This window comes from Lithobates pipiens, unplaced genomic scaffold (assembly GCF_037356315.1).
Source record: "Lithobates pipiens isolate NorthernLeopardFrog02 unplaced genomic scaffold, aLitPip1_a1.2 Scaffold_3, whole genome shotgun sequence".
NCBI lineage: Eukaryota > Metazoa > Chordata > Amphibia > Anura > Ranidae > Lithobates > Lithobates pipiens.
In genome coordinates this window covers 8,035,015-8,062,768 of record NW_027507790.1, presented here as the reverse complement: position 1 = coordinate 8,062,768, position 27,754 = coordinate 8,035,015, and the positions used below count along the sequence as shown (strand labels likewise).

The 27,754-nt window shown below is 44.5% G+C and overlaps 1 protein-coding gene across 1 annotated transcript in view; it reads left to right on the top strand.

Moving 5' to 3' along the window:
- Positions 1–27,754, top strand: part of CABP7 (calcium binding protein 7) — a 207,581-nt gene that overhangs the window by 95,423 nt on the left and 84,404 nt on the right. Inside the window, exon 2 of the mRNA XM_077461221.1 lies at positions 589–732. Coding sequence (XP_077317347.1) covers positions 589–732 — 144 coding nt within the window. The remainder of the gene's footprint in view (positions 1–588; positions 733–27,754) is intronic.

Sequence of the window (27,754 nt, the reverse complement as noted above, 5' to 3'; positions counted from 1 at the left end):
ACAATTTAGATGGAGCCAGATGCAAAGCAATTCAGGACAACCAGTTTTGGTCAATGTCTGAAACTGGGATGGAGTTTCTAATGTTTCACAATATGGAACAGTCCAAGGGTTATTTAAAAAAAAAACTTTATAATGGATTAAAGCATTTCCTTCATCAAATATATCAGTTTGTGGTCAGTTGTTTGTGAGGGCTTCAGTGCATGGAAAGGCTAACATTAAAACAAATAAATATTCTATTCTAATGTATTGTAATGATAATAATAACCTACATTGAAATATTTGTAGCATAAGCATATGAATAGTTGCACTGTTGTTGAACAGGTCGTTTCTAGCATAAATATGTGAATGTTTAGGGCTTCTCTGTTTTTAAAATGTAAAACAATTAATGCTCAGTATTTCTATAACTGCATAAAAAAATTAAATAAAAAACGCATCAGTGTGAAATTTCTTTTTAGAACAAAGATTAATTGCTTGAACATTATGCATTAGGTTTTGAAAGAAGTAGATAATTCTTTCCAACATGAGGTTCTTCATGAAAACAGATATAATGGCTTGGGAATGGTTAATCTTCTTTGTCTGTCTACACAGAAATTCGAGAAGCCTTCAAGGTGTTTGATCGGGACGGAAATGGTTTCATCTCCAAGCAGGAGCTGGGCACTGCAATGAGGTCGCTGGGGTACATGCCCAATGAAGTGGAACTGGAGGTCATTATACAGAGGCTGGATATGGATGGTAAGGCCTGGGAGCATTGTCTGTGCTTTATCAGGAAACAGTATGGTACCACAAAACTTGTACTTGCTCTTTGCATATATCCTTATTACAGTGGAGAGCATTCTGTCTACAGTATTCTAAGCTGTTTTACAGTTACAGGACATTCTTTGTGAATTCATGGAGTAGCCTGTGTTTGTGTTACGCTCTGGACAACTCTAAATACTCTGTGCTTGTATATTAACAACTATGATGTAGAACCCAATTCATAAATGTAAAGAATTTTTTCTTCATCATGAAATTAGATTTAAAGGGAATATATGGTGATTGCAGAGTCTATTCATATATGCATATGAAAGAAATCAGCTAAAAAGAAATCATATGTTAAATGCTGTTGATGATTTAAAAAAAAGTGTCTACAGTTTGTATAACATGCTATTATATCTATATGTTAATTGATGCAGCCAAATATATTTGCTATTACAAAAATTCAACTTCCTATTTGTCTGATTACTTTTCCTTTTCACAGTCCAAGACTATGATTCAGTGGTATTCACAAACTTAGTGTTTGTCCCCCCTTGTGATGAATCTACAAACTTTTATATATTTAAAACAATGACAAAAAATATGAAAGAGCAAGCATATAGGAAGCCTCTAGGAATAGGAAATTGTGATAATAGCTGAAAAAAATTGCTCATTGAAAAAACATTATGCTTTTCCTTTAGGGATATCTGAAGCTAACTTAAATTGGCTAGCTAAAATTGTACTTGACTATATTATATTAGGATTTGGACTGTGAGGCACAAATATTTAGATGTCTTTTTGTATAGTAGTAGTATATTGTTATATTACAGTTTTTTGCTTTGGATTTTCCCATGCATTTCACTGAACGGTGTAGTAGATAGCTCTCAGTATGTATTCCCTCCAGGCTTGTCTGCAAGTTCCTTATCAGCAATTCAGGGACGTTACATGCATAGAAGAAAAATTGATCCTTTACCACAGATAGCTAAAACAAGCCGTTTGCTAATAATATGGAACAGTGTCTGTATAAAGTGAAGTGTTTGGTAATTCCAAATCCTTTTCGTTAATAGTTAAATCTGGGACAAATCAGACCATGTAATGTTGAACAAATTTGGCATATTATGCTCTTATATTTATATTTTTAACACAGGAGGCAACACTATGTTGAGGTAATCCACTGTGATGATGTGCTTCTATGCTTCTTTTCTTTGATAAACTTGTAGATTGAAAGTACGTTTTGACCATATTTTCCACTGCACATAATTATTTAACCACTGAAAGCAATGATTTCCTATAAATCATTACTTTATCCATACCTTGTATTGCTCCTTTTTTTGCTCACCATTACACATCTCAAACTCACACATGTATCTACAGTTGTGCCCAAAAGTTTGCATACCCTGACAGAAATTGTGAAATTTTGGTATTAATATTGAAAATATGACTGATCATGCTGTGATGGAACGCCCAGCACCCAGCTTGAGTGCTTCTGTCGAGATATAGCTTCCTCTAGTCTGGAACCAGGTATAATAGTTGAATATTGTACCCAAGATACTAGACAAATTAGCTTAAGTGCATGTATATCATGCAAGATTAGATACGAGTTTGATAACATTACCCTAACAATGCAAACTGCAAACAGGAATATAATTAACATAGCTAAGGAACAGCCAACATAAACAGTATGCTAATCCACATCTAGCAACTAATAGCTGACAATGATCTAATTAACATGAATTAATTAATAACTAGCCACCCTGACACTCCAGCATCAATAACACTGAATACACAAAGTACATTACACATTTTTATAAACATAAACAAATAACATGCCACAATAGATTGATAACAAGGTAATGTGGACACACTATTATTCACAAGAGATAATCACACAGACAGAAACTATAGGTGAAAATTAACAATGGGAATGCACACCTAGGAGACACAGAATGGAAGAGACATACTTAACTAAACACATAACACCTTAATAAACAGACTATAGTGGGAGACCCCATTATCAGGTTGGTTTAAGCTGATTCGATTAACAACTATTCTGAGTCTCACAGTCTAAAGCCATCATTGCTGGTTTGGGCACAAAGTACCCAAATATGTATCTCAAGCCTAGATTCCCAGAGTCTGTGTGTTTCGGGGAGACATGGACCCAAATCTGAAGCAAGGCCACTCCAAGGGTCCCCAAGGCATACATCTCTCAAGACTAGAGCCCCCTCAAAAGCCAGGGCCCATAGTCAGGCAAGCAGCTACCCTGAAGTCCCCTCCAAAAGCCCCTCTCCTGGTTGAGTCTGTCACACATGCAAAAAAACTCTCTTTTATTTAAGGATAGGGATCACACAAACCCATTTATTATCACGTAATTGTTTGGCTCCTTTTTAAATAAAAACAGAAAACACCCAAATAGCCCTGAGCAAAAGTTAACATATCCTGGTATGTTTGGCCTTGGTTACTGACACACAAGGTGACACACACAGGTTAAAATGGCAATTAAAGGTTAATTCCCCACATCTGTGGCTTTTTAAAACTGCAATTAGTTTCCGTTTATAAATAGTCAATGAGTTTGCTATCTATCATGTGGTTGCACTGAGCAGGCTAAATACTGAGCCCTTGGGAGCAGAAAAGAACTGTCAAAAGTTGACTGACCTGAGTAACAAGGTAATGGAAAAGGGTATAAAAAGATATCCAAAGCCTTTAATGTACCAGTAAGTACTGTTCAATCACTTATTAAGAAATGTTAAATTCGGGGATCTCTGAATACCAAGCCAAGGTCAGGTAGACCAAGAAATGTTGCAGCCACAACTGCCAGAAGAATTGTTCAGGGTACAAAAAAAAGACCCACAGGTAACTTTAGGAGAAATACAGGTTGCTCTGGAACAAGATGATGTGGTTGTTTTTAAGGAGCACAATACGAAAATACTTAAATACTTGTACAAAAATTATCTACATGGTCAAGTTGCCAGAAAGAAACAAATGCCACAAAAATACCAGATGAGGCATGTCAAGGTGTTTTTGGGCATTTTGTAATTGGGCTTTTTTATTGCATTGGTGTAGTAAAGGCTTCTTTTTGGCAACTTGACCATGCAGATCATTTTTGTTCAAGTATCGTATTTTGTTCCTTAAAAACAACCACACTGTTATCACTCCAGATCAGACTGTATTTCTCCTGTTACCTGTGGGTTTTTCATTTGTAGCCCTGAATAATTCCTCAGGCAGTTGTGGTTTCAATCTTTATTGGTATCAATAGAGCCCTGAATTTTTTACTTCTTGATAAGTGATTGAACAATATTTACTGGAAAATTTAAGGCTTTTGAAATATTTTTATATCCTTTTCAATCTTTATAAAGTTTCATTACCTTGTTATGCAGGTCTTTTGACAGTTCATTTCTACTCCCCATGGCTCAGTATCTAGTCTGCTCAGTGCGTTCACGTGACTGCTAACAAACTAATTGACAATTTATCACTGACGCTAATTGCAATTTTAAAAGCCACATATGTGAGAAATGAACCTTTAATTGCTATTGCCATTGCCATTAACTTGTGTGTGTGTGTCACCTTGTGTGTCTGTACCAAGGTCAAACATTCCAGGGTATGTAAACTTTTGATCAGGGCCATTTGGGTGATTTCTGTTATTGTTATGATTTAAAAAGGAGTAAAAGGAGCCAAACAACTGTGTGATAATAAATGGCTTCACGTGATCATTATCCTTAAATTAAAGAGATTTTTTGGCATGATCGGTAATATTTTCAATATTAACCCTTTCCCACCGAGCGTACGCAGATCTGCGTACTCGGCTTCCGGGGGGTATACCGGGATGATGCCCGCACCTGCAGGCATCATCCCGGTACCGTTTTGTTCAGCGGGCGATTGGCTATCCAGCCATAACAACCGATGCGGCTAAAAGCCGCTCGGCTGTTATGCCGGAGGAGCGGGAGGGGACGTGCCGCCTCCCGCCGCTGTTACCGGTGATCCCGCTCGATCGGGAGCACCGATTCCTGCTGCGATGCCTCTGGCCGCTGGGGAGGAACTGGAATGAAGCCGTAATCGGCTTTGTTCCAGTCTCCTCATAGTAAACACGGAAGCGACGTCATGACGTCACTTCCCGTTTACTCGGCTGCCAATGGCGCCGGTTTAAAAAAAATATCCGGTATTCAGAATCGCAGTTTTCGGCGATCTGAATACACCGAAGTGTAATGGAGGGGTGGGGGGTCTTTTAGACCCCCGATCCCTCCATAAAGAGTACCTGTCACCGCCTATTACTGTCACAAGGGATGTTTACATTCCTTGTGACAGCAATAAAAGTGATCAAATTTTTTATTTTATTTTTTTAAACAATTTAGTCATTTTAAAATAAATAAAAAAATAAAAACATTTTTTTTAAAGCGCCCGCCGTCCCCGCGAGCTCGCAAAGCAAAGAAAACGCATACGGAAGTCACGCCCGCGTATGTAAACGGTGTTCAAATCACACATGTGAGGTATCGCCGCGATCGTCAGAGCGAGAGCAATAATTCTAGCACTAGACCTCCTCTGTAACGCTAACCTGGTAACCGTAAAAAATGTTTAAAGCGTCGCCTATTGAGATTTTTAGGTACCGTACTTTGTCGTCAATCCACAAGTGCGTGCAAATATAAAGTGTGACATGTTTGGTATCTATTTACTCGGCGTAACATTATCTTTCACATTATGCAAAAAAAATGGGATAATTTTACTGTTTTTTTTTTTTATTCATGAAAGTGTCCCTTTTCCCAAAAAGTTGCATTTAAAACACTGCTGCGCAAATACCGTGTGACATAAAATATTGCAACAATCGCCGTTTTATTCTCTAGAGTCTCTGTTAAAAAAATATATATATAATGTTTGGGGGTTCCAAGTAATTTTCTAGCAAAAAATATGGATTTTAACTTGTAAACACCAAATGCCAAAAATAGGCTTAGTCATGAAAGGGTTAATATCAACATTTTACAATTTCTGTCAGAGTATGCAACCTTTTGAGGACAACTGTAAAGCCAACACTTGCATTTAATTTTGGATTAAATGGTTAAACCAACCCTATTATTAAAGTAAAAAAGCAAAAATAAAAAAACTTACGGGGGGGGTTTAAAGTTACCCTGTCAAAAAAAATTAAATGGCAACTAGATATATAAACCAGGAAAAAACCTCCACGCTTGCCCAAATAATAATTAACAATCACAGGTGGGGCAGCCTTTCACATTGTGTTCAGTCACCAATGAAAATCAAAGCGCTAACAAACTGCTGCACAATCACAATAAGGCTACAAAGACATGGTGTATTAAAACAAAACAAAAATTGTATTCCTGTAAAGAAATTAAAAGCAATATAGATCATACATATAAGGCTTTAACAAGCTATAGAGTGCAAATAGTCCATATACATGTGAGAGAAACGAATATATATCTCAAAATTGTATATACAAAAATAATCTTGCATGAAGAAAGTGTGTCACCACCTCTCACTGTTGCATCTTACTTCAAAGTTAGACCTGCACAAAGATAAGGTCTAACAACATCTAAAGTATTGTTGACAACTGTATACAAATGAATAAAAAATATATACATATTGGATTTCCCATAATTTTTTTATCCCATTGACAATGGTTATCAGGACTGTTAGTAAAGGTAAATCTAACCAGGGGAGATGCAGACAGAAATAAAATCCTAACGGAGGTCCTAACCCTTCTCTAGTAAATGAAAAAGATACTTTCTATCTGTTTTCATTAGGGAGACTTACCCTCACTTGCTGTTCCAGTTACACGGGGGACAAAAAGTGTGTGTGTGTGTGTGTGGGGGGGGGGGGGGGGGGGGTTGGGGTTAGGGCAATGTAGAGAGCAGATTGAGGTTTTTAACCTTTCCCCATTTTATCCAAAAGTAGTAAAAACATTTTGTCTTCATACATAAATACATAAGAATGGCTGTCTGGCTAGCTGTACCATGCAACAATATTTATGAATCCACTGCTATATATAAAATAGTGCAAAAACTGGTAATATGATATGAATGCTAAAAATACAGCTGTGCTGTGTGCTAAAAGCTTTAGTGAAAAATGTATTTTATTTTGACCTTAGTGTCATTATTGTTTCCTGATTTATTGGAAAAAAATATATTTCTGATTTACAAAAAGCCCGTTGTGTGGTATTTTTGAATCCTTTTTTTTGGAAATATGGAGAATGTTAAAAGATAAGTTGAGCTGAAAGTAACATTTGAAAGATACTAAGGGGTATATATTAATAAATGTTTTCATACAAGATTTACTCAAGATTTGCAAATCTTCCTAATTGGGCTCAGTCGGAAATAAATTGTGAATCTTGGGTGAAAGTTGTATAAATCATGTGTAAAAACGTTTATAAGGGGTATTTACAGTAAATGACTTACCAGGCACTCTACTTTTTTTCTTCTTTTGACAAGTGTTAATATTGGTGAAAACTCCAATGAAAACCTTGTTACAAGCATGACTCCCGCAGGCAGAGGCATGATGGGACTTGTAGTTTTGAAACAGTTTGAGACCCCTGCTCTAAACAGTGCTTTTACATAGTTACATAGTAGGTGAGGTTGAAAAAAGACACAAGTCCATCAAGTCCAACCTATGTGTGTGATTATATGTCAGTATTACATTGTATATCCCTGTATGTTGGGTTTGTTCAGGTGCTTTCTTGAAACTTTCAATGCCCCTCGCTGAGACCACCGCCTGTGGAAGGGAATTCCATATCCTTGCCGCTCTTACAGTAAAGAACCCTCTACGTAGTTTAAAGTTAAACCTCTTTTCTTCTAATTTTAATGAGTGGCCACGAGTCTTGTTAAACTCCCTTTTGTGAAAACGATTTATCCCTATTGTGGGGTCACCAGTATGGTATTAGTATATTGAAATCATATCCCCTCTCAAGCGTCTCTTCTCCAGAGAGAATAAGTTCAGTGCTCGCAACCTTTCCTCATAACTAATATCCTCCAGACCCTTTATCAGCTGTGTTGCCCTTCTTTGTACTCGCTTAGTTTCCAGTACATCCTTCCTGAGGACTGGTGTCCAGAACTGGAAAGCATATTCCAGGTGCCACCAGACCAGAGTCTTGTAGAGCGGGAAAATTATCATTTTATCTCTGGAGTTGATCCCCTTTTTAATGCATTCCAATATTCTGTTTGCTTTGTTAGCAGCAGCTTGGCATTGCATGCCATTGCTGAGCCTATCATCTACTAGGACCCCCAGGTCCTTTTCCATCCTAGATTCCCCCAGAGGTTATCCCCCCAGTGTATAGATTGCATTCCTATTTTTGACACCCAAATGCATTATCTTACATTTTTCTACATTGCACCTCATTTGCCATGTAGTTGCCCACCCCATTAATTTGTTCAGATCTTTTTGCAAGGTTTCCACATCCTGTGGAGAAGTTATTTCCCTGCTTAGCTTAGTATCCTCTGCAAATACAGAGATTGAACTGTTTACCCCATCCTCCAGGTTGTTTATGAACAAATTAAATAGGATTGGTCCCAGCACAGAACCCTGGGGGACCCCACTACCCACCCCTGACCATTCCGAGTACTCCCCATTTATCACCCCTCTCTGAACTGGCCCTTGTAGCCAGTTTTCAATCCATGTACGCACCCTATGGTCCATGCTTTCATATGTTAAAATTGTTTACAAGTCTTACATCAGTAGACTGATAACCATTACAGGAAGAAGATCCTGACCTATGATGTCAATACACAAGCATGTTAGGTCTGAACACTTTGCTTCTTTCTAATGCTTGTGAATATGTCTTGTGAATATTTCTAACCATTCTCACTGGAATCAAAAGAGTACCATGACAGTCTGCCATCTTTTCTGCAGCTTGTCCAACATGTATAGTAGATGCATCACATGCATGGTATAAGTCTAATTTTCTCCATAATATTAAGAATGAAGAAAGTTTGCTGGCAGAGAGATTTCTACTTTACTGGAAAAATGTATGAATTTGCTATTGTTCTCAAGTAAATGTCATAAGCATGGTCAGACTTTTTAAATACAGCTACCCTAATTGTACCATAGCGTTAACTAAGACTTTGTTACCAAGGATTGGATTCCATATTGGTGCTCCTCCTTTCAATTAATCACTTACAGAATGCCAGCCTTCTACACTGGAAAGGGAAATTAAACTATGCAATACAGCTACAACTCAGACATTTGAGATTTTAGCCTAGGCCTCCAGTATGCCAATACTGGCCTCCCAATGCCAAGGGGGGAGGTCTTGTCTGCCCCTCTGGGATACAGGGTGAGACTCAAGGACTTGAGCCTTCCCCTTTTTCCGAAGGGCTTGGGCATCCAGTTGGCTCCTTCAGGCAGTAGCACCAATAATACCTTGATGACTCCTCTGCAATCTCCTTCTAGGGTACTGGGTTCCAAAGTACCCAGCCTCTCCACAGCTATAACAACTTTCCAGCAGATCCCAACCATTCCCCACTCCACTTAAAAGATAAAAAAATGGCTTGACATACACTTTAAATTTTATTTAGGTGATAAAGTCCTTATAAGAGTGTACAGTGTCTTGAAAAACTATTCATACCCCTTGAAATTTTCCACATTTTGTCATGTTCAGTAGCAAACAGCAATAAAAAAAACTGACAGGGTTTAACCCTTCCCTACCCTTTACAAAACAAAACAAAAATGTGTGTGTTATACCTTTCCTGCAACCTTGGGTTGCAGGAAAGAAATGTGCTTGATTATCCCATCAACACAGACAGTGTTGACAGAGAAATGCTTCCCACCAAGCCATTGTTTTCTCCCAGCTGGGAGGAGACAGTGATTATTGTTAGTGGCTATACCAGCCGCTAGTGATAATCAAATTCTAAATCCAGCAGGCTAGTTGTACCCAAGTTGATTGATCGATTAACTTGGTACTTTCAGTCTGCCCATACATGGTTCGAATCTCAGCCGGTTCAGCAGGAAGAATCAACCTGTCTATGGCCGGCCTTAAGTTCCAAGCATTACAGGTAATATTCTGCCTGGCACTTTTGTAGTTAGTACTATTGCCTTCTGCTTTGTTAAGTTACAAAGTTGTTACAAGAAACAATGGCACAACTTAAGTGTTTCAAGAAATAATAATGTTCCTGCAGTAAAATTGGCCTGCAAAAAAAACACTTTGCATATCTGGGGCCTAGTTATTCTCAAAGCACACATTGCCATTGCAGCAAACTACATAAATACAGTACCTACCGTATATACTCGAGTATAAGCCGAGATTTTCAGCCTCTTTTTTGAGGCTGAAAGTGCCCCCCTCGGCTTATACTCGAGTCATCGCTGTCTGCCCGCTCGATCAGCGTGTCGAGCAGACAGACAGCGGCCATTCTATTCAAAAGCCGCGCCTCCGGCTCCGCCTTCGCCTGTGATAGGCGGAACACTGAATTTCCCAGCAGCCTGTGTTCCGCCTATCACGGACATCGTATCATCCTCGTACTACGGACGAGGATGATACGACGTCTGTGATAGGCGGAACACAGGCTGCTGGGAAATTCAGTGTTCCGCCTATCACAGGCGAAGGCGGCGGCGCAGCTTTTGAATTTTACAATGGCCGCCGACGAAGAGGGCACGGGACGGAGGCAAGGCAAGGCACGGCACGGCACGGGACGGGACGGGACGGGACGGGGGCAAGGCAAGGCACGACACGGGACGGATGCAAGGAGGCAAGGCACGGCACGGGACGGAGGCAAGGAGGCAAGGCACGGGACGGAGGCTCGGGACAAAGGTAGGCTGGACACACACACACACACACACACACACACACACACACACACACACACACACACACACATGGATGGAGACACACACAGGGATGGATGGATGGATGGATGGAGACACACACACACAGGGATGGATGGATGGATGGATGGAGACACACACACACAGGGATGGATGGATGGATGGATGGATGGATGGAGACACACACACACAGGGATGGATGGATGGATGGATGGAGACACACACACACAGGGATGGATGGATGGATGGATGGACACACACACACACAGGGATGGATGGACGGACACACAGGGATGGATGGACGGACACACAGGGATGGACGGACACACAGGGATGGACGGACACACAGGGATGGACGGACACACACACAGGGATGGACAGGCATGTCTCACCCTCGGCTTATACACGAGTCAATAAGTTTGCCAGTTTTTTTGGGGGTAAATTGGGGGCCTCGGCTTATATTCGGGTCGGCCTATACTCGAGTATATACGGTAATTAACAAGAACATTAAGGGATTCTCTGGTATTTATTCAACATTCTAGAGAAACCAGAAGACTAAGCCAATGCAGTGAAAACTTTCACAGCATCAGTATGCCACAGTCCTGTACTGTCAGCATACAGCGGGGAGGTTATGTTCTATAGTGTAGATTTGTCCACACATGCACTTGTCCATGTTTGCACTAAATGAGAAACATGACAAACACCACAATAACTTAAAGTAGTTTTAACCACTTAAGGACCAGGCTCGTTTTGAGATTTTGGTGTTTATATGTTTAAAACAGTTTTTTTTGCTAGAAAATGACTTAGAACCCCCAAACATTATATATTGTTTTTTTTCTAACACCCTAGAGAATAAAATGGCGGTTGTTGCAATACTTTTTTTCACACTGTTTTTGCGCAGCGGTATTACAATGGCACTTTTTGAATAAAAAAAAAGACAGCAGTAAAATTAGCCCTTTTTTTTTTTATTGTGAAAGATAATGTTAAGCCAAGTAAATTGATACCCAACATGTCACGCTTCAAAATTGCGCCCGCTCGTAGAATGGCGACAAACGTTCACCCTTAAAAATTTCCATATGTGATGTTTAAAAAATTCTACAGGTTACATGTTTTGCGTTACAGAGGAGGTCTAGGGCTAGAATTATTGCTCTCGCTCTACCAATCGTGGCGATACCTCACATGTGTGAACACCGTTTTCCTATGCGGGCGCTACTCACGTATGCATTTGCTTCTGTGCACGAGCTCGACGGGACTGGGCGCGTTTAAAAAAATGTTTTTATTATTTATTTATTTTACCTTTTATTTAATTTTTTTACACTGTTTAATAAAAGAGGTGCCCCCTCTCCAGCCACAGATAAAAGTGATCTTGCGGCGAATCCGCTGCAGGGACCACTTTTTTCTTGTAGTGGACTGCCCGCTGAAGAAGGGGATATCGGGGTTATGGCAGCTAGCTGCTGCCATAACAATGATATTCCTCTTCAAACAGCCACCGTAAAAAAAGCGGCGGGCGGTCCATAAGTGGTTAAACTCTACATTTATCTTTACCATAATGCATTCTGGGCATTAAGGTAAAAATACCCCAACAAACTGTCATACCCTCCTTTGTTCCTAAACACTTACCTAGCTCCTTGTCAACCCCTCAAGAACTGTCACCAACTCCAGCACCACTCCCCTCACGTCCTGCTTTTACTTGAAAAACTGAGACCAGCAGAGCTACAGTGGGGATTGAAAGTATTCAGACCCCCTTAAATTTTTCACTCTTTGTTATATTGCAGCTATTTGGTAAAATCATTCATTTTGTTTCCTCATGAATGTACACTCCATACTGACAGAAAAACCCAGAATTGTTGACATTTTTGCAGATTTATTAAAAAAGAAAAACCGAAATATCACATGGTCCCAAGTATTCAGACCCTTTGCTGTGACACTCATATATTTAACTCAGGTGCTGTCCATTTCTTCTGATCATCCTTGAGATGGTTCTACACCTTCACTTGAGTCCAGCTGTGTTTGATCATACCGATTGGACTTGATTAGGAAAGCCACACATCTGTCTATATAAGACCTTACAGCTTACAGTGCATGTCAGAACAAATGAGAATCATGAGGTCAAAGGAACTGCCTGAAGAGCTCAGAGACAGAATTGTGGCAAGGCACAGATCTGGCCATGGTTACAAAAAAATTATGCTGCACTTAAGGTTCCTAAGAGCACAGTGGCCTCCATAATCCTTAAATGGAAGACATTTGGGATGACCAGAACCCTTCCTAGAGCTGGCCATCCGGCCAAACTGAGCTATCAGGGGAGAAGAGCCTTGGTGAGAGAGGTAAAGTAGAACCCAAAGATCACTGTGACTGAGCTCCAGAGATGCAGTCGGGAGATGGGAGAAAGTTGTAGAAAGTCAACCATCACTGCAACCATCCACCAGTCGGGGCTTTATGGCAGAGTGGCCTGACGGAAGCCTCTCCTCAGTGCAAGACACATGAAAGCCTGCATGGAGTTTGTTAAAAAAAACACCTGAAGGACTCCAAGATGGTGAGAAATAAGATTCTCTGGTCTGATGAGACCAAGATAGAACTTTTTGGCCTTAATTTTAAGCGGTATGTGTAGAGAAAACCAGACACTGCTCATCACCTGTCCAATACAGTCCCAACAGTGAAGCATGGTGGTGGCAGCATCATGCTGTGGGAGTGTTTTTTAGCTGCAGGGACAGGGCGACTGGTTGCAATTGAGGGAAAGATTAATGCGGCCAAATACAGGGATATCCTGGATGAAAACCTTCTCCAGAGTGCTCAGGACCTCAGACTGGGCCGAAGGTTTACCTTCCAACAAGACAATGACCCTAAGCACACAGCTAAAATAATGAAGGAGTGGCTTCACAACAACTCTGTGACTGTTCTGAATGGCCCAGCCAGAGCTCTGACTTAAACCCAATTGAGCATCTCTGGAGAGACCTAAAAATGGCTGTTCACCAACGTTTACCATCCAACCTGACAGACGTGTTGCATCTTTCCCACAAAGACTCATGGCTGTATTAGATCAAAAGGGTGCTTCTACTAAATACTGAGCAAAGGGTCTGAATACTTAGGACCATGTGATATTTCAGTTTTTCTTTTTTTAATAAATCTGCAAAAATTTCAACAATTCTGTGTTTTTCTGTCAATATGGGGTTCTGTGTGTACATTAATGAGGAAAAAAATGAACTTCAATGATTTTAGCAAATGGCTGCAATATAACAAAGAGTGAAACATTTAAGAGGGTCTGAATAATTTCCATCCCCACTGTATAGGCTTCTGCTGCCTTCACTCAAACTCCTGTGAGAAGTGGTTACAGCCCTGCTTGGCCCCCAATTGGGGTCAACCCCTCCACAAGTTGCCTCCTTAGTACTCAGGCTTGCTACAAGAGGCACCTGAAGGAGGGAGGACCCAACAATACTGGCAGGGGCTACCAGAAGAGGAGGTAAGCAACTTTTCCATGCAATATCGTTGTACAGAGCAGGTAAGTATTTTTTTATTTTTTTAAAATGCCTTTAGTATCACTTTAATAAAGTGATGGTTTTAGGTCAGAAAATGCAGAGGCACCGCTCTTTAAATATGTAGTGAACACAATGAAACAAAAGGCAAGCCTATATAGCACAAGGACTATAAAACAAATTATATTACCATACATATAGTAGTCTTGGTCTTGAATCTCAAGTGGTTTTGGCATCATGCTAATTTGTTTGTTTATTGGGTTAACCTTTCATTAACCATTGACTACCAGCCTGTAATACTCATTCATTACCAGGCCTTTTCCAGTTTTCAGTGGTCTGATAGTTTGACTAACAATAATTACCTCATGCAACAATGTATCTAAATTAATTTTATATAATTTTTGGAGGGGGGAAAAAAGCATTATTTTGGTGGTGGTATTTAATAACAAATTTTGTAATTTTTTTTTTTAGTGAGGAAACATGCTAGTATCAAGGTGATTGAAACATGGAGCTTGGTAATGGTGCACTAGATACAGAAAATCTAGGTCATACAAAGTGTAAGGAGGAAGTGAAAGTGTTAATGTACAGGTCACTTACAGTGGCAGGATGGAGATGAGGGGGTTAGTGTGCAGATTTTCAGGATAAGGGAGGTTAATATTTTGGTCACAAACTGAGACAGATGTCTCAAAGTCAGTGAAAAAAGAATGCATGAATTAGCTGATAATGATCCATTCATTCATGGATTACTACTATTTCCTCTCTCTTCGCCCTTCCTCCATTTCCTCTCCCTCCCCTATTGAAAGAGGAAGGGGAAGGATCAACAATGTAAACAGTACTGTGTCTTCGTAGGATTGGTCATTTCAATGATCAGTTTAGACTGGCTCTGTACACTGTGTTTGTGAAGTGAGTGGTCTAATGACAGCTCAGGTCACAGCCATTAATGGGCACAAAAGTCCCCTGCAGTTGATTTCTCCAGCTGTGTTTATAAGCAGCTTTGAGAAAATACCAGTCCACCTGTCATGGTTATGCAATAGTTTGTCTGTCAGCTTACCTCTCACCATGTGTTCATCTCTAGAGACCAGCCACTCTCACCTGACTGCTTTTATAATCTCTCCTCTAAGCATGGCCCCAGCTCCTATCAGAGAGCTCTATATTAACCTGTGCACTGCAGGCCAGCAGTGGCTTGGCTTCCTGTTTCCTGCTTTCCGTGTGCTCTTCGTTTGTTTCTGTTACCGACCTTGGCGTGGTCTCGAATATTCCTGTCTGCTCGTGACCCTGACCTTTTGGCGTGTACTCTGTTGTCCTTATCTGCTTGTGGCCCTGAACTTGGCTTATTCCCTTACTATCCCTATCCTCCTGTTGCCTACTGTAGGCGTGAGCTGGGGGTCGCGACCTGGAGTCAGTTGCAGCCCAGTCCAGCCTCACCACTAGAGGCTCTGGGGAACACCTGCTGGCTCTTAGACTCTGCGCCCTAGGTAATCTTATGCTCTAAACCCGGTGGGATCCGCAGCAGTCAGCCGTATGGTCCACTACCTTCCGGTGCACTCCTGACCTCAATGGTGTGCATCTGTCTCCTAGCCTAAGGTGGCCTGACAATTTGATCAGCTATGGACCCGGCTGAAGTGACACTTCCTGCAGCCGATCCATTGCAGGGCATAGTTCTCAGACTCGAGACCCAGGAATCTAATCAGACTCAGGTAATGCGATTCCTTCAAGATCCAGCTTCCTGCTTCGAGCAGCTTCAGGCCATCTTGGGAACCCAGAACCTGCAGCCTCGAGTACAATCAGCGGCTGCACCTATCGCACCAGTCGCAGCCATGCATTCATTATTACTGCCAGCTCCGTCACGTTTCTCAGGGGACTCCAAGGCCTGCAGGGCCTTCCTCAGCCAATGTAGCATTCATTTTGAGCTCCAGCCTCAAAACTTTCTGTGTGATCAGGCTAAAGTAGCCCATATCATTTCCCTCCTCTCCAGTGAAGCTTTAGCCTGGGCTGCCCCCCTGTGGGAGAAGAATGATCCGGTGGTTTTCAGCCTGTCTTACTTCTTGAAGCTCTTTCGTAACATCTTTGAGGAGCCAGCTTGGGTTTCTTCAGTGGCTAGTGCCCTTTTACGCCTTCTCCAAGAATCTTGTTCAGTGGGACAATATGCGCTTCAGATCTGTATCCTCACAGCTGAATTGAGCTGGCACAATGAGGACCTGGTCGCAACCTTTTTACATGGCCTCTCTGACTGAGTGCAAGACGAATTAGCAGGAAGAGCCATCCTCCCCGGTCTGGACAATGTCATTTCCTTGTGCAATCAGATTGACATTCATTTCCAGGAGAGGTTCCTAGAAAAAAGACACCAGCTCTCCCTGGGCCCTAGTCAGCCTAAGCTCTTCCCCCGTCGCCCTGTGCAGCATCCACTGCGTGCTGAGGAACCTATGCAGCTGGGCTGGAAAAGACTAACCCCTGAAGAATGTGCTAGGCACAGAACTCTGGGCTTGGGTCTTGATTGTGGGGGCAAGGGTCATTTTCGTGATTCTTGCTCGCTTCATCTGGGAAACGCTCGGGTCTAATACATTTAGAAGGTGGAGTATTGGACCCAAAAACATCACCTTCTTGTCTTCTCTTCTGGTGTTCCTCCATGTAGGCTCTTCTCCCCAGTTGGTCCTAGCATATCTGGACTCCGGGGCTGCCGGCAATTTTATGGACTGGAGAACTGCTTCTTCTATGAAGCTTACCCTTTCTCCCCTTGCTACACCACTGGTAGTCTCTGCAATTGATGGCACTGTGCTCCCAGGGGGCCCTATCCACTTCCAGACACTACCTATTATGATGTCGGTAGCGATACTCCACCAGGAATGGATTTCCTTCCTCATTCTATCCAAGGCCTTGTATTGGGCCTTCCTTGGCTCATGTGGTCTGGGTCTCTGGGCAGTTCCTGGCTTGGGGTCCTTTGTGTTTCTCATCCTGTCTTCTCAAGGTGGCCCCCAAGGAGAGAATTCTGATTGCTACCACATCTGTATCTTCTGATCTTCCCGTGGCATACAGCGATTACCGGAATGTGTTCTGTAAGAAGTGTGATGAGGTGTTTCCTTCCTCCCCACAGGTCTTTTGATTGTGCTATTGACCTTGTCCCTGGAGCAACTCACCCCAGGGGTCGAACCTACCCTCTCTCCATTCCAGAGACCCAGGCCATGTCTGAGTATGTCACTGAGAATCTGGAGAGAGGTTTCATCTGGAAATCCTTATCGCCTGCAGGAGCAGGGTTCTTTTTCATGGCCAAAAAGGATGTTACCCTGAGACCCTGCATTGACTATCAAGGTTTAAATGCAGTGACTATGAAAAACCAATACACCTTACCTCTAATATCTGAGCTATTCGACAGGTTGAAGGGGGCTTCCATTTTCACAAAGTTGGATCTCAGAGGTGCATACAATCTCATTCGAATATGGGAAGGTGACGAATGGAAGACTGCCTTTAACACTAGGGACAGGCATTACGAATACCTGGTTATTCGTTTTGGTTAGTGTAATTCTCCAGCTGTGTTTCAGAACTTTGTCAATGAAATCTTCAGGGATCTACTGTGCCAGTTTGTTGTTGATATGAAAATCCCAGAACTTAGGGGATTTCAATAACATGTTGGCTGCTGAACCACATTCATAAAGATGTATTTAATATTCAAGCCTATAGTTTTAGCCATAGGCAGGGGAGCAAAGGTATACAGTACATGGTGAAGTAATTGCTCTGCAATGCCAGAGAACCCTGTGATACAATTTATACATTCTGAAGTGGGTAGAGGTACCTTGTGAGCCTCTTTGTAGGCCTAATCAATTTGTTGGTTATTTACATTGATAAACAGATGATCATTTAGCACGTATACATCACTTCCAGAGTTCTCTGGGAAAATGCCTTTTCACAGCTGGAGGTGTGAATAGCATTTGACCACAAACACAAGAACAGGGGTGGCGTGGCTTAGCAGCGAATGTAGACGGACGTGCTTTAAGGAGGCCGCACAGAAACTCCTGTATGGGGGGAAATCCTACAAGGAAGCCCTGGCTGGCCAGCCTACATCGGGGGCTACCCCTCGGGGGTCTCTGGATGCAGATGACACTGTCCCCTTGGAGGATGCTGACGGATTCCCTACGGTTTGGAACGCAGTGAGTACCCCCAATGGCGATATCCCTGAGTCGCAAATCCATTCTCCTAATACTGATGTGACAGAACCCACGCTGAGAGACATATTTACTGCGGTCACCTCATGCAATCACTCCATAACTGCTCTTTCTGCCGATATAAAAGGGGTGAAAGCTGAAATTATCTTCGTCCGCCATGATATGCAAAAACTCAGAGAGAGGGCCTCTGCCCTGGAAGGGAGATTGAGCACAGTTGAGGATGACATGATACCTATGCAGAAGGACTTGCGATTTAACTGTCATCTCACTGAACAACACGCTATGCGACTTGACGAAATGTAAAATCGCATGAGGCGCAATAATATTCGTGCCCTAGGGATACCGGAAAGGGCTGAGGGCAAAAATTCAGTGGACTTTATAGAGAATTTGCTGATCTCAACGTTTGGCAGAGAATCCTTCTCCCCCCTCTTTGCTGTGGGGCGGGCCCACAGAGTGCCCTCCCGCCTGCTACCCCCGGGTAACCACCCCCAGCCCTTCCTGTTTAAGTTACTCAACTACAAGGACAGGGATGCTATACTCTCCAAGGCACGGGGGTTCTCTGGCAGGATGGAGATTGATAATTCCAGAATATCGTTGTTCCCTGCCTTCTCAGCAGAACTACAGAAAAGAAGGGCAACATTTGTTGAGGTCAAGAAGAGGCTCAGAGATCTTAATATCCAATATGGCATGCTGTACCCTGCTCGACTTCAAATTACCGCCCTGGGGTCAACCCATTTCTTTAAAAGTCCGGCTGCGGCAGTACAATGGCTGGACCGGGAGGATAAAGCTCTTAAAGATGCCAGACAACAACGGTCTCCTGCTTAAACTCTGATCCGAATGATTCTTTCTGACAGGGACTATCTACATGCAGACTCGGCGGAGTGAAGAGGACACAAACACGACTTCTACCCAAGAATAGACTTATGTTGCTTGATCGGGTGAAACCCCTTTTGTTACCTGGGAATGTTTCCCCTGGGTGTTTCTGTAGCCCCCCCCCCCCTTAGTGGTGTTGGGGCTGTGTTACACCTTCGCCTTGCAGGAACTGAGCCTGGTTGGCTCTACCAATGACTTTCTAATCTCTCACTTTTTGGTTATTTTTTTTTCTTCTATGCCCCCCTCCCCTCCCCTTTTTTTTCCGGAGTCCCTCTGATTGCGCTCTTTTTTGATCGTTGCCGTGGCATCACCCTCACGATATGGCTCCAGGACTATGGCGGGAGTCCCTTACTTACCCTGTCCAGGTATTTTAATATACGGAATGACTGTGCCTGGGATGACAGGCCTAAGGATGTTCACATGTTTACTTTAATGCTGTTGAGGTTTATGCTGGGTATACACATTTTTATGTTCTTTCACAATGTCGGCAACCGTCAAGTGCCTCTCCTGGAATGTTAGGGGGCTGAGTAATCCTGTAAAACGTTTGGTGGTCCTGAGACATTTAAAGGCCATGGGTACAGGTATTGTTTGTCTGCAGGAAACACATTTTGCTCCAGACCATGTACCTAGTCTTAGCCCCAGGGTATACACTACCCAATTCCACTCCACGTTCTCTGCATTTGCTAGAGGAGTGAGTGTCCTGATCCATCAGGATGCCTGCTTCACCTGCTCACAAAAACTCATTGATCCTGGAGGAAGGTATATATTCCTATTGGGTAAAATAGCTCATCAAGTATGTATTATAGCTAATATCTATATACCACCCCCTTACTCAGCTGAATCTCTCAGATGTCTAGCCAAATTCATGGCCCCGCATCACAATGTCCCCTATTAGCGTTGGGTGACTTTAAAAACTATCTGAATCACAAATGGGACAAGATAACCATCCCCCCTCCCATGCCTTCTCGCCCTACTGGGGATACCCCCTTTGCAGAATTACTGGCTGAACTTGGCTTGACAGATGTGTGGCGAACCTCCCATCCTCTGGTCAGGCGTTACTCGTGTTGCTCCTCTGCTCATGGGAGTCTGTCACGCATTGACCTGGGGCTGGGGAATTCTGCCTTACTACCACTGGTTGTGGACTGATCACTCATCATTTTGGGTTGAACTGTCCACTAGTGTTAGGCCTAGGGGGTGGAAGTTGAATCCTTTTTGGCTGACACTTTTTCCCTCACCGGATGCCATCAGTGATAATCTTAAACTTTTCCTACAAGACAACCTAGACCCTGCCTCCTTGGGTATTGTGTGGGACACGACAAAAGCTTTTTTGAAGGGACAGTTCATGACAACTATTAATGCTATTAAAACGCGTACCAAAGCCTGGGAAAGAGAGGTATGTAAGACACTTAGAGAATCAGAAGACCAATATGTCAACCGCCCCTCAGACGCCACCAGAAAGGTCTGGCTGGGAGCCCAGGCTATGGCTACCCAGCTTGCTCTCCAGCTGGCGGAGAACAAGAGATTTTTTTTGCAGCCAACACACTTCGAGGAGGGGGAGTCCACTGGACACATGCTGGCAATGCTGGCGCGGGCCCAGGGCTCCACCCCGGTGGTTTCTTCCCTGAGTGACGCACAGGGGACAACCCATACGGATACCTCCACCATATTGCAAATCTTTTGTTCATTTTACGCAGATTTGTACACCTCCAAGGTCCACCCCGGTGCAGCTGAGATAGACGCTTTTCTTGAATGGAGTGAGCTGCCTCACTTATCTGCTTCAGACACCTGTATGTTGGATGCTCCAATTGAACTAAGCAAACTTGCTCTAGCGTTAGAACAAACCCACAATTAGGGATGAGCTTCGTGTTCGAGTCGAACATACGCTCGACTCGAACATCGGCTGTTCGCCCGTTCGGCGAATTCCGAACGTTATGGGTCGTTCGCGCCAAATTCGTGTTGCGCTCACGGCCCACAATGCACTGTGTCATCGCAGTGCATTGCTGGCTCATGATTGGCCAAGCATGCACTGTGACCCCGCATGCTTGGCCAATCACAGCGCCAGCAGCGAGGAGAGCCATGATTGACAATCATAGCTCAGGCTGTGTAGTACACGCCCCACACTATATAAGGCCGCCAGCGCGGCGGCCTAGTGTAGTGTGTTGGCGTCTGAAGCAGTTAGTGGGTGTTCTGTGTACCTTCAACACAGTACACACCGATCGTTTTCGGACGATTTTCGATCTTGCTGTTGTGTAGTGGTTGTTGTCTGTGTGCCCTGACCGCAGTATACACTGCTATATTCACCTCACCTATATAGCTAGTGATCTATCTTTTATAATAGAGCTTGCAGTCAGTAGTGTTAGGAGCTTGTGCGTGCTGTCTGCGTGCTCTGTACCTAGTACACACCGCTATATCCACCTACATAGCTCTTCTCTATTTGAGCCCACTTGCCATCTGCAGGAGTTATTGGAAGTTGTGTGTGCCTCCGGCACAGCACAGTATACATCTGTATATACCCCTTTATCTCAGGTGTTCTATAAAAAAGGCATCTGCAGGAGTTAGTGGGTTTTTTGTGCCTCCAGCACAATATACACCTGTATCTACCCTTTATTGCTGTTCTCTAATAGAGCCATCTGCAGGGCTTAGTGGGTGTTGTGTGACTCAATTACAGTATACCCCTTTATCTCTGGTGTTCTATAATAAAGGCATCTGCAGGAGTTAGTGGGTGTTGTGTGACTCCAGCACAATATACACCTGTATCTACCGTTTATTGCTGTTCTCTAATAGAGCCATCTGCAGGGCTTAGTGGGTGTTGTGTGACTCCATTACACTGCTGTTTTACCCAACTCCCTTCAGGCCATTACCATGTCTGGAAGGCCAGCAAGGAGAGGCAGACAGGCGCGAGCCGATAAAAGAGGGCAAGCAGGCTCTGTGTCTAGAGACAACAGTGCTGGTCGTGCACGCGGTGCATTGTCATCAGCACGTGGCCATGGGACACGCTTGTACTTCTTTTCGGCAGCTGGACATGTTGAACCGCAACATGCCAACGACTTGGTAGAGTGGATGACCAAGCCCTCTTCATCCTCCTCATCCTCTCTCACCCAGTCTCAGGGTACTAGCAAAGCAGCTGCCAACGCATCGTCTTCCCTCCTCTCAATGTCATCATCAGTGACTCCTTCCCTAGACCCACCACGTCCTCCTGAGGAGTCTCCTGAACTCTTTAAACACAGTGTTGGGTACATGCTCCAGGAGGATGCCCAGTGTTTTGTGGGCTCTGATGATGACACTCAGCTAGAGGAAGGCAGTAGCGTGAGCGCAGAGAGAGGGGATGCTCAAGAAGGACAGCAATCTGGCAGTCATGTTCCACAAGCTGCAGCATACTGCCAGGTTTGCTACAGCGATAAAGAGGGAGGGGATGATGAGGGCACTGACTCCACGTGGGTGCCTGGAAGGAGAGAGGAGGAGGAGGAGGCACATGTCCAAGGAGGCAGGATGCCCTCCGGGGGCCAGCTTAGGGGCAGCACACCGACTGAATCACACCGCAGAGCTCCGCCTGTGCAGGGCGCTGCCTCTGCGCGTTATTCTAAAAGTTCTTTGGTGTGGGCCTTTTTTGAGGCGAGTGCATCAGATCGCACCGCTGCTATTTGCAACATATGTCTCAAGCGTATCTCGCGTGGCCAAAACATCAGCCGCTTGGGCACCACATGCTTGACCAGACATATGTTGACCTGCCATGCAGCTCGTTGGCAAGCGTACCTCAAAGACCCACACCAAAGAACAAAGCGGACCTCTCCTTGCTCCTCATCAGCTGGCATCTCCAACCCCACTAGACCTTCAGTCCTCTCTGAAACCTGCTCTGAGAGGAATGAAGGTGTAGAATTAGGTGTGTCACAGCCAAGTGCTTCTGGGAACTCTGCTAGCGGTACACCCACGTCCGATTATAGCAGGCAAATGTCCCTGCCCCAGCTGCTGGACCGGCGAAAGAAGTTCACCCCCAGCCATCCACATGCCCAGCGGTTGAATGCTAGCTTGGCTAAATTGCTAGCACTTCAACTGCTGCCTTTTCAGTTGGTAGACTCGGCCCCCTTCCGTGAGTTTGTACAATGTGCGGTTCCTCAGTGGCAGGTCCCCAAACGCCACTTTTTCTCACGGAAGGCGATTCCGGCTCTCTACCGGCATGTGGAAGGCAATGTCCTTGCCTCGCTGGACAGGGCGGTCAGTGGTAAGGTGCATATTACCGCTGACTCATGGTCCAGCAGGCATGGACAGGGACGTTACCTGTCTTTCACGGCCCATTGGGTCACTCTTCTGGCAGCTGGGAAGGATGCAGGACAAGGTGCAGTAGTGTTGGAGGTTGTTCCGCCACCACGCCTCCAAAATGCTACTATTGGTTGTGACACACCTCTCTCCTCCACCCCCTCCTCTTCTTCTTCCTCCATGGCCTCTTCCAGTGCTCTGTCCTCAGAACCAGCGGTGCTCCGTAGGCGTTCCAGGGGCTACGCAAGTATGCAGGCAAAACTATGCCATTCCGTGCTTGCGCTGGTTTGTTTGGGGGACAGGAGCCACACTGGGGCGGATGTTTTGTCAGCTCTGCAGGGGCAGGCCGAGAGGTGGTTGACGCCATGCCAGCTTAAGCCAGGAATGGTGGTTTGTGACAATGGCACCAACCTCCTCTCCGCCCTCCGACAGGGACAACTGACCCATGTGCCCTGTGTAGCTCACGTCCTTAACCTGGTGGTGCAGCGGTTCTTGGGCAGGTACCCCGGCTTACAGGATGTCCTGAAGCAGGCCAGGAAAGTCTGTGTGCATTTCCGCCGATCATTTAATGCCTGTGCTCGGCTGGCTGAGCTCCAAAAGGAGTTGAACCTGCCCAAGAACTGCCTTATATGTGACATGCCCACCAGGTGGAACTCAACGTTGGCCATGCTGCAGCGGCTGCACACGCAGCAGAGGGCCATCAATGAGTACCTGTGCGACTACGGCACCAGGACAGGGTCAGGGGAGCTCGGTTTTTTCTCACCACGCCAGTGGGGCATGATCAGGGATGCATGCACTGTCCTGTCACCGTTTGAGGAGGCCACAAGGATGGTGAGCAGTGACAGTGCATGCATCAGTGACACTGTACCTCTTGTCCACCTCTTGGAGCATACGCTGCGTGGAATAATGGACAGGGCACTTGAGGCAGAACAGAGGCAGGAAGAGGAGGACTTCCTTGCCTCTCAAGGCCCCCTTTATCCAGACAGTGTTCCTGCTGTGCCATCCATCACACAGGAAGAGGATGAGGAGGAGGAAGAGGAGGAGGAGGATGATTGTGTCAGCATGGAGGTGGAGGCTGGCACTCAGCAGCAGCAGCAGCAGTCTTGTAGGGATGATTTACAGTCCCAAGAAACACGTGGACTTGTACGTGGCTGGGAGGAGGTAGCTGCGGATCATGTTGTCCTTAGTGACCCAGAGGACTCCGGACCGAATGCCACAGCTAACCTACGCTGCATGGCCTCCCTGATCCTGCAAAGCCTGCGGAAGGATCCTCGTATTCTTCGGATCAAGGAGAGGGACCATTACTGGCTGGCCACTCACCTTGATCCACGGTACAAGGGTAAGGTTGCCGACCTTATCTTGCCATCGCAGAGGGAGCAGAGGACGAGACATCTCCGGGAGGCCTTGCAGAAAGGTCTGTGCAACGCGTTCCCAGAGACTGGGAGGTTACAAACTCCTGGTCCTGGACAACGTGTTGCTGAGGCATCGGTCAGAAGGAGCGGTGGAGAAGGTGGCCGTCTGATGCTTTCAGACAATTTTTTAGTCTGCAGCCCCAAGGTATGATCAGTTCCAGCACCCATCGCCAGCGTCTGATTTACATGGTGCAGGAATACCTAGGGGCAAGGTCAGACTTGGACACCTTTCCCACCGAAAATCCTCTGGCTTACTGGGTCTTGAGGATGGATCACTGGCCAGAGCTTGCACAGTATGCAATTGAGCTACTGGCCTGTCCTGCATCCAGCGTTCTTTCGGAACGCACCTTCAGTGCTGCTGGTGGCTTTGTTACCGATCACAGGGTGCGCCTGTCCACCGAATCAGTTGATCGACTGACCTTCATCAAGATGAATCAGTCTTGGATCACCCACAGCTACCAAGCACCTGAAGCTGATGTAACAGAATAATTTTTTTTGAAATATCACATCCCTTCAAGACTGCCTATGCTGATGCTGAGTGACTGTCCTGTTATGTTGATTGTCTATCCTCTTCCTCCTCCGCTGATATGTTGGAAGAACATTTCTGGTTCTGGGTGATGCCTAAGGCCCAATTTTTCTGCCCCTGTTTAACAGGGGCGTTTAAGTACAATTTTTGATGCAATGCTTTGCAGCAGGGCTAATTCCTGCAATCAAACAATAGTATATGGGAGAGGTTGCAGTGCGGGGGCACCAGCACCAGTGCCTAAGGCCCAATTTTTCTGCCCCTGTTTAACAGGGGCGTTTAATTAGAATTTTTGATGCAATGCTTTGCAGCAGGGCTAATTCCTGCAATAAATCTAGAGTATATGGAAGAGGTTGCAGTGTGGTGGCACCAGCACCAGTGCCTAAGGCCCAATTTTTCTGCCCCTGTTTAACAGGGGCGTTTAATTACAATTTTTGATGCAATGCTTTGCAGCAGGGCTAATTCCTGCAATAAAACTAGAGTATATGGAAGAGGTTGCAGTGTGGTGGCACCAGCACCAGTGCCTAAGGCCCAATTTTTCTGCCCCTGTTTAACAGGGGCGTTTAATTACAATTTTTGATGCAATGCTTTGCAGCAGGGCTAATTCCTGCAATAAAACTAGAGTATATGGAAGAGGTTGCAGTGTGGTGGCACCAGCACTAGTGCCTAAGGCCAAATTTTTCTGCCCCTGTTTAACAGGGACATGTAATTACAATTCTTGATATAATATTTCACAGGAGGGCCCCTTCCTGTGCCCACCCAGAGTAACGGTGAGGACTTATAGTGTTGTGGCACCAGCGCCACAACCACCAAAGGTCAATTTTTCTACCACTGTTCAACAATGGTATGTAATTACAATTCTTGATATAATCGTTCACAGCAGGGCGCTCCAGTGCCCACCAAGAGTCACTTTGAGGGCTGACAATGCTGTGGCAAAACCAACACCTTGTTCCGCCATTTCTGCAGAGCATATAGGGCAGGCCCCTACTTTCAAACATTCAACTTACAAACATCTCCTACTTGCAAACGGAAGGAGACAACAGCAAGTAAGGTGAAAAAAGATGGACGACAAAACAAATTATACAGGGGTGATAACCCTTCCCTATGTTTTCCAAAAAGCTTAAAAATAGTTTTTTTGACTGGAGCTACACTTTAAAAATGTACCAGTTGAAAATTACAAACAGATTCAACTTAACACAACAAACCTACACAGTCCCTGTCTTGTTTGCACCGCCTGTATACTGCTGTTCTGAGTATATAGGGCCTGGGGGCCACACGCATTTCCTTTTTTTAATATGGGTACAGGGTTCCCCTTAATATGCGTACAAGACCCAAATAGGCTGGTAATGGGCAGGGAGGGCTACCCATGCCATTTTTCTCAATGATTTTCAACCATATTGCAGGAACCAGATATAACATTAAAACCGCAAGCAGTTTTAAATTGTGTTATTTCCGTTTAATGTCATTTTGTGCAGGGACTGTTCTAAACACGGGAAACACGTGGCACTTCACAGGCATACTACAGACACCCCCCAGGCACCATATTTAAAGGAATATTTTTTTTTTCACTTTAATCGTCATTAAAATCAGTGCTCCCGCCAAAACGGCCGTTTTTAAAACTTTTTTTTGCATTGACCCATGTCCCCTGGGGCAGGAGCCAGGTCCCCAAACCCTTTTTAGGACAGTATCTTGCATATTAGCCGTTAAAATTAGCACTTTTAATTTCGAACGTTCGAGTCCCATAGACTTCAATGGGGTTCTAAAGTTCGTACGAATTTGGGGTTCGTTCGAAAGGTCTGGTGCGAACCGAACCGGGGTGTGTTCGGCTCATCCCTAACCACAATAATAAATCACCGGGCGCAGACGGGCTCCCTACTGAGGTATATAAGCGATATGCAGCCACTTTGTTACCAACGCTTTTGAAGGTCTTTAATAATGCTCTAGAAACTGGCACACTCCCAGACTCCATGAATGAAGCAGTCATAATTGTTATATTAAAACCGGGTAAGGAGGCCACGTCCCCTGATTCCTACCGACCCATCTCTCTACTCACAACAGATGTCAAACTGTTAGCTAGAGTCCTGGCAACCAGACTGTCTCGGGTAGTTCAGAGTCTGGTACATAGTGACCAGTCGGGCTTTATACCCACGAGATCCACAGCACAAAATATTAGTCGTCTTTACTTGAATATTCAAGTCCCCGTACTGAATCCCGGTAACCAGGCCATCCTCTCGCTGGACGCGGCTAAGGCCTTCGACAGCGTCAAGTGGCCTTACCTATGGAAAGTTTTAGAGAGAATGGGCCTCGGCGAGAAGTTCGTTAATTGGGTCAAATTGCTTTATGCTAAACCTTTAGCCAAGATCCGGGTTAATTCTGAAACGTCGGAGTCCTTTCCACTGTTTTGCGGTACTAGACAGGGCTGCCCACTATCTCCCTTACTGTTCGCCCTAGCACTGGAGCCTCTTGCAGCCAGGATAAGAGGGGATGACCGTATTGTAGGCTTTAACTGATCTACGGGAGTGGACGTGGTGTCACTGTATGCGGATGACACCTTACTATACCTAGGTGACACGCAGGGCTCCTTGG